Source organism: Pyrus communis, chromosome 3 (genome assembly GCF_963583255.1).
Source record: "Pyrus communis chromosome 3, drPyrComm1.1, whole genome shotgun sequence".
Lineage (NCBI taxonomy): Eukaryota > Viridiplantae > Streptophyta > Magnoliopsida > Rosales > Rosaceae > Pyrus > Pyrus communis.
In genome coordinates this window covers 17,873,431-17,881,185 of record NC_084805.1, presented here as the reverse complement: position 1 = coordinate 17,881,185, position 7,755 = coordinate 17,873,431, and the positions used below count along the sequence as shown (strand labels likewise).

At 36.9% G+C, this 7,755-nt stretch overlaps 2 protein-coding genes across 2 annotated transcripts; one reads left to right on the top strand and one right to left on the bottom strand.

The window, feature by feature from the left end:
• Positions 1-640: 640 nt before the first annotated feature.
• Positions 641-2,394, bottom strand: LOC137730311 (large ribosomal subunit protein eL32z). The gene is made up of 4 exons (XM_068469381.1): positions 2,347-2,394; positions 2,106-2,200; positions 1,097-1,278; positions 641-1,000 (listed from the first exon to the last, which is right to left on the bottom strand). Exons 2-4 carry the CDS (start codon positions 2,193-2,195, stop codon positions 871-873), a joined length of 402 nt encoding a protein of 133 aa, XP_068325482.1. The 5' UTR covers positions 2,196-2,200; positions 2,347-2,394; the 3' UTR covers positions 641-870.
• A 133-nt stretch (positions 2,395-2,527) lies between these two features.
• Positions 2,528-6,289, top strand: LOC137728336 (protein NRT1/ PTR FAMILY 4.2-like). The gene is made up of 6 exons (XM_068467149.1): positions 2,528-2,575; positions 3,686-3,824; positions 4,368-4,585; positions 4,689-5,096; positions 5,209-5,327; positions 5,414-6,289. Exons 1-6 carry the CDS (start codon positions 2,528-2,530, stop codon positions 6,126-6,128), a joined length of 1,647 nt encoding a protein of 548 aa, XP_068323250.1. The 3' UTR covers positions 6,129-6,289.
• Positions 6,290-7,755: the final 1,466 nt, after the last annotated feature.

The window sequence follows — 7,755 nt, the reverse complement described above, 5'->3', positions numbered from 1 at the left end:
GAAGAGAAAACAATTATGTTGTCCACATTAGGATAAAATTACTTTATCGCCCTTAAATGTTTGCCATGTGACCAAAATTGATAAAAACAAATGATGAAAAATTAAAAAATCTAACGCATAGAAAGATTTGACTAATTATAAAAATTCAAGAAATAATCGGCTAAATTTAAAGTTATTGAAAAATAATTAATATCTCCTTACAAGTTCGGAGGGAAAAATCGACAAATACCTTTTATTTTAAATGAAATTTCTAACATTGTTAATTAAAAAGATCATTACTTCACATTGTGACAAGTTCAAGAACCAAGACTCAAGAATTTTTAGTTCAGGTTCCAATTGGGACATAGTTCAACGAATTGCTCCAATTCTCTTATAAAAATAACGTTTAATCGAGTCTCGGTTCTGAAGAATTTATAATGAGATAAGCATTTCTACAGTTCTAGTAGAAGCAAGCATACGCATAATTGCTTAGTAGAAAGGCAGTCCCAAGCGAGGTGAACAACTAAGTTAAACACGTTCCAAATTATAGCATAAATCACGGATACAGCAATGTAAAACATAGATAATTCGATTCGATTCATTTCGTTTGGCAGATTATGCTGCTTCAAAAGCGACACTAGATAGTAAAAGTGAAAACGAGTAATAAAAACTGAAAATTTACTCAAGGAACCGGCAGTAACATGGCAAGATCAAACAAACTGGTAGAACTTCATGTCGTCTAACAGGGCTAGATTAGTAAAATTCCGAATAAAATTCAACAGTACCAAATTGAAAACAAAAGTAGCATCCTGAATAAGATTTCTCCCAAAATTCTGAAAAGTAGCATATAGGAAACACCCATGGCAAAATAAACCATAACAGTTGCAAGGTTTACTCGTCCTCCTGGCTACGCAACCTGGCAAGTTTGTTGGTAACAACAACATCCAACTGGGCTGCACGCTCGACGATCTCCTTCCTCTTCCTGGTGGAAATGTTGTGTGCAATCTCAGCACAGTAAGTCCTGCAGTTATATTAGAGAAACAAACGGTTAGCAAATTCTAATTCAAACGAGATAGGTGGAGGTTGTGATCAGTAATTTAAAGGGGCTGTTTCATACCTGTTGTGCATCATTAGAAGTTCAACCTCTTTGACATTGTGCACGACAAATTTCTTGAACTTGTTAGGCAGATAGTGACGAGTCTTCTTGTCTGACCCATAGCCAATGTTGGGCATCAATGCACATCCCTTGAACTTTCGCCTGACACGTGAATCAATACCCTTGGGCCTTCTCCAGCTTTCCTGCCATAAGCAAAGTACACACATTAAAACAAAACAACTTAATGCTAAGGCTCCAGGAAGTGGAGATGCACAGAGAAATATGCATCCCCGAGTTACTTAATCAGGTCACAAATGAAGGAATAGCAATGTCTCAGAAATAAGACATTGAACCACATGATCACCCTACATGCATCAACCATACAGACACACGGAGACAGGGGTAGAAACATGGATGCTTAACAGGCCATACTATCTACCCTAAACAGAGGACAGCAACAATTTCATTGCTGATCAGGAAAAGATGCACAATGAATTCATTGCCTCTCTGCAAGTTATTTTTGATCTTTGTCACATTCTAATTCAATTTTCAGCCATTGAGATATACAAATCTCAAACTGCAAACAAAACTACGAATCATTCCAACTTCAGGCAACTGCAATGAACACGCGCCATGATTCAAGGTTGTGAAGAGCACTTGACTACTGCTATGCCCAACATCATTAAAGCGATACAGAACGGGCACTGTAAAAACAGTTTGACACCTCCCATTCAAGATTTAAGTTTAAATGTTAACTTTATTCGACCCAAATCACTACAAACAAATACAACTGTAGTAACTAGTACTTCACACCATTAACTAGCAGATATCACAATTAAGTGAATTAACCCCAATTTACCCATAACTTAATAGGTTATGAATTTATTAATCCCACTCAAATAACCCATTAAAAATTCATATCCAAAACAGAAAATTTCTAATACATTACAGCTGAAATCCCCACATAAATGTAATGATTCAAAAAATTAAATAAATATGAATAGAAATGAAATGAGCCAAAGATTCATACCTTGACGCAGTGCTTCCTGTCACTCTGGGGCCTCTTGAAGTGCGTCTTGCGCTTCTTCACAATCTGCTTCTTCAGCAAAGGGACGGCCATATTTCCTGTCACTCAAAAAACAACAGCAAAATCACGCGTTCAGTAAAATTAAATTTGGGGAAAAAACGCATCTAACCATTGTTGCAGATACTAGGTTAGAAAATCTTGGATTTTTGGAAACGGAGGAAGATCAAAGATTAGGGTTTCGAACCTGACTGAGACGAAGAGTAGTATGGTGCTTTGGAGTCCTGGGAGAGGCACGGATAGAACTAGGGTTTTAAGTGAGGGAATATATATGGAAAAGTTGTAATCCGCTGCATCAGGTACGCACCGTAAGATTATTGTTGTTTTTAGGCTGTGAGAGAAGCTTAGGCCCACTCAATTTGTTAGTGATGGAATTGGTCCTCAATTGCCTTCAATCAAAGTCCAATCCAAAGCACGTATATATTTGAGGTTTAGGGCCCTTAATTTATAGGGCACATATGATGACTATTTTAGAGTCTTTTGACAAATATTTAATTTTTAGTTTGGAGTAGGAAAATTATTTTTTAAAATTATATTTTTTAAATCACGTGATGTGGTGGTAGGTGGTTGGATTCTAACTAAAATTAAAATCTTTTATGATGCATTTTTTTATGCTTTATTTTATGTTGTTTTTTCTCATTCAAGGGAAACTAAAAACATGTAGGACTCATATGGTAGAAAGGATTGGATTGAAAACGATAATTCTCTAAATTCAAGACATATTGATGGTAGATGAAAATGATTTTGCATTTTGAGGGAATTAGAAGAGGATTAGACATAAATAAAATACTCCCATCTAATCCTCTAGAAGATTAACTTTTCTTCTTTAGGGAATAAAGTTGTGACTTTTGAATTACTAGGGGTAAAGTAAGATTAAAATAGAGTTTCATGGGACGTAGCTAAAAATAAGCCTAAAAAATTAATAAGTTTTCTGATATACAAATAATTAATCTACTTCAAATAATATTATTATTTAGACATAAAAATGACACGTTTGTGTCTATACTAGTATATGTGGGATTCATTCATATTAGAGAATAAATGCGTTAATTTTATGAGTCTATATAGAATTACTGATATAGAAACACCTTAAACACCATGAATTGAGGGATTGGAGTCTTTGGAAACGTGTCAAGACTAGTATATGTGGGATTCATTCATATTAGAGAATAAATGTGTTAATTTTGTGAGTCTATATAGAATTACTGATACACAAAAACCTTAAACACCATGAATTGAGGGATTGGAGTCTTTGGACATAAGTGTCTATTTCTGCATAACCTTTTGCCACATCAAATTATTGTTTGCCTGAAAAGGCTGTCTGCACACGGAGCTTAAGTTTCATCTATCTTGCTCTTATGTATCTCTCTTATTTGTGCTTCATTTTTTCGTAACTTTTTGCTTCCAAGTTGTACCAAAACCAAACTGTGAATCCTAATGGTAAGTAAGCCCATAAACTGTTTCTGGTTTTTGTCTCTATAATTTCTAGTTTTCACTTACAACTTTGTTCTTTGTTTGCAACATAGGCCTTGGAGATCAGTACGGAAAGAGATGGGAATGTTCTCTACCAGCAGAAAGAAAGTGATGATCAGTTTGTTGACTGGAGAGGAAGGGAGGCAAATCCCAAAAAGCATGGAGGAATTAGAGCTGCTGCCCTTACATGTGGTACTTTATCTCAGTCCTATCTAACCCTTTACTTAAGTTTAAATTTTTATGAACTACATTAGCAATATGTTAGAATGTGAGTATCAAACTCAAAATTAATTGACATTGAGTATATAGATCATTTAAGCACGTACGTCGTTGGGCCTAACAAGTGAATAGCATAGCCAATGACTCATTACTAACCACACTAGTATTGTCTCTTAACTTGCATATTACCACCTGCACAGCAAGGCAGGTGTGAGAGTTTGTTACAAAAAGTCTCAATGTAATTACTAGTGAAACCTAGCTCCTCGATATAAGTCATATTTAGTTTTGTCAATTTTCTGATGTAGGATTCTCGTGTTCTTTAACACATCCAATCCAAGATCTTTTAAGAACTTAATTACGACTTCTATCTTCAATGACTAAGATTTTTAGGATGGAACCTCAACTTTCACCACAATCTGGGGTGCCCGTCGATTCCACAAAAAATTGATTTGTAACAGTGTAAGAAGTAGTTCTATATGATGAGGAAATTTCTTCATATATTTTTTTTGTTTGCAGTTGTTGGGGTGCTGATCAACATGGTTTTCTTATCCAATGCCATCAACTTCGTTTCATACTTCCGGTTGTCAATGCATTACTCACCTGCTACGTCAGCAAACATGGTGACCAATTTCATGGGAACCTCTTTTTTGCTCTCCATCGTGGGAGGCTTTATTTGTGACTCGCTCTTCACAAGCTTCACAACCTTCATCATATTCTGTGCAATAAACTTAGTGGTATGCTTTTCTTTCAACTATATATATGTTTCATGGCATGTTTTCATGATTTCATCCAAGTATGTAATACGAAATTGAATGAGCTTTTCGATACCAATTATAGGGAGTAATCTTGCTGGCTATCCAAGCTCAATTCACACATTTACGACCGGCTGTGGATGTGAAGCCTACTCTGTTTCAAGCAACCATTCTATACATTGGCCTCTACGCATTTGCAGCTGGTATAGCTGGACTCAATGTCGCCTTACCTGCACATGGTGCTGATCAGCTTGATCACAACGATGCCAGGCTCATCTCTGCCTTCTTAAATTGGTTTAACTTTGCCATATGCCTAGGGGGCCTAATAAGCTCAACTGTTATGGTTTGGGTGGAAGATCATATTGGCTGGAATTGGAGCTTTCTGATAACAGTTACGGCCTTGAGTTTTTCGCTTGTCATTTTCGTCACTGGGACTCCATTTTATAGGCACAAACGTCCCACTGCAGGGAACTCGTTAACACGAATCATCACGGTAAAACTGAAATTAGACAAAATGCTATTGATGACATGGTAATATCAATTATCAAGTAGACTGTTGTCACTGGATTTTAATTTTGTTTTTTTGGGTGCGTGAATTGTGAAAGGTACTTGCTTGTGCAGCTCGAAACTGGAAAGCCTCATCGAACGAAAGAATGGGGAACCAGTATGCAGTATCTCCAATCAATCGGAGCAGAGCGGATGGACAATCCTATGACAAGCTTAAGTAACTTCTTCTCTGTGCCTAATTAAGTTAAGTGATTATTAGTACATAATTATTATTAATCTAAGAAACCCTATATAATTTCTCAGGTTTCTAGACAAAGCATTAATTGGTAACACAATTAGTGTAGCACATGTTGAGGAAACCAGAACTTTTCTTGGCCTTCTTCCCATCTTTGCAAGCACAATCATGATGAATTGCTGCCTAGCCCAAGTTGAGACATTCTCAGTGGTACAAGGGAGCAAAATGAACAGAAAACTACACAACTTCGAAATCCCCACTCAGTCCTTAAACGTACCCCCTCTCTTCATCATGCTTGCTTCGATTCCCTTGTGCGAACGGTTCCAACACAAAAGTCGCATGCTCCAACCCCTTTGGAGGATCGGACTGGGGATAGCACTGGCGTCGGGGTCAATGGCTGTAGCTGCCCTAGTCGAAGCTAAGAGGCGTGAGGCGGCTCACAATGATGTCACATTGTCGGTGTTTTGGCTAGGGTGGCAATTCTTCTTGTTAGGAGTTTGCGACGTGCTTACGCTTGGAGGAATGCTTGAGTTCTTTTACTCAGAGGCGCCAAGTACCATGAGGAGCATGTGCGCTGCATTGTCATGGTGCTCAATATCTCTTGGGTACTTTTTAAGCTCAGTTCTGGTGTCCATTGCAAATTCAGTGAGTGGAAAATTTGGTACACAGTGGCTTGGAGGAGACGATTTGAATCATATGCGTTTGGATTTGTTCTACACACTTCTTGGCATTCTTAATACCGTCAATTTTCTTAATTACATATATTGGGCTAAGAGGTATTGACTTGAGGGATTGGAGAGTTTGTAGGTTGGTACTGTCTAAAAAATAAGAATGTCTGGAGTTCTAGACGTTGCCACTTTATAAGGAAAGGGAGAAACTCTTTATCTTGTCATATAAGACAATAAGACTTTGTTTGAATCCAAAAGGTTCATTGTTTATAAACAAGGGAGAAACTCATATGCTCTCAATAAGACATTAAGACTTTGAATGATAGTTGAAATTTTAGGGATAAGCTTCAATGGGTATATTTGAGCAAAGTGAAAAAGGATTGAGGGCATCCATCTCTAGTTCATAACCCAACTCGAGTGCTAACTTATAAAATCAAGTCACCGCATTATTAGACCATCTCCAACCGATCCACCGTGAACAATTTTGAAGGCAAGAAATGAAGTTTTTCTCTTTTCCTACTGATATGCCAAGTCTAGCTGGTTTGACCTACTTCTAGTTGGCTGCCAAAATCGGCGCTCCCATGTAGAAACCTCTTTATGTTTTATTTAATTCATTTGATCCTGCATTTCAATATTTAGCATGTTGCTATAAAGTTTGCATATTTCACACTTTAATTTTGGGTTCATTTGACTCTAGCAGGAGTTTTAGAATATATCGATTTGCCATATCAACCGTTAAAAATGGATTTAACTTTCGAGCCGTAGTGGGGATGGTTGTTAAATGGTAAGCCTCAAAGCCTTTTTTTATTATTATTATTTTTTGAATTTTTTATAAATATTATTATTAAGGGAAGGATACATTGACTTTCGAGCCTTATTGGAGATGGTTAGGGGTGGGCATAAAAATCGTCAAACCGCAAAATCACATCGAACCATATGAAAAAAAACCGAAAAGAACCATGTTGACAGGAAAAGTCAACTTTGAGTAAAACATCGAACCAGACCGTTCAAATCGATTCCGATTCCGGTTTTGAATGAACAAGAACCAGGCAGAACCGAACCGAACCATTTTATTAATAATAAATAAATAAATTATATACACACACACATGTCATGGTATAATAAGTTGAAAAATTAGTTTCACCACGTTGCAAAGTAGTGGATCCCATCCCATTTAGAGCTTACTCACCTCACCCTCACCTCACAGCCTTACATCCCCATTCCCCCATTTTACACAGTCGACCCCTCTTCCTTGTTGACGCTCTCCGTTGATTTCTTCGTTAATGGAGAAACGTCCTCACCTTAGAGATGGTTTTTGCGCCAAAATAATTTCCTTGATGAAAATGTATTTTATAACATGCCATTGTTCCATAAGCATGATTTCTGTGATCAAGTCTATTAGTTAGACATTGTACATCGTGCTTAGGACTTCTTGCAATAATAACATGTTCCACTCACGAAGCAGAAAAAAACCTACTATTTAATTTCTATTACTTTTATACTTGAGATTTTTACATATTGCTGCTTATTTGTTTCCACTTAATCAGTTTTACTATTATATTTGTTCTTTGGTATCTGCCTTCCAACTCAATTTCAATAATTGAGTAAGGGCCAAGGCTACTATCAAATGTTATATTGTCTCCATTTACACTTAGTATTCAGAATCGTAAATTGGCAAGAACCGAATCGGAACCAAGGTAGACCGAACTATAGGTTCTAGTAATAAATTTAAGCGGAACCGC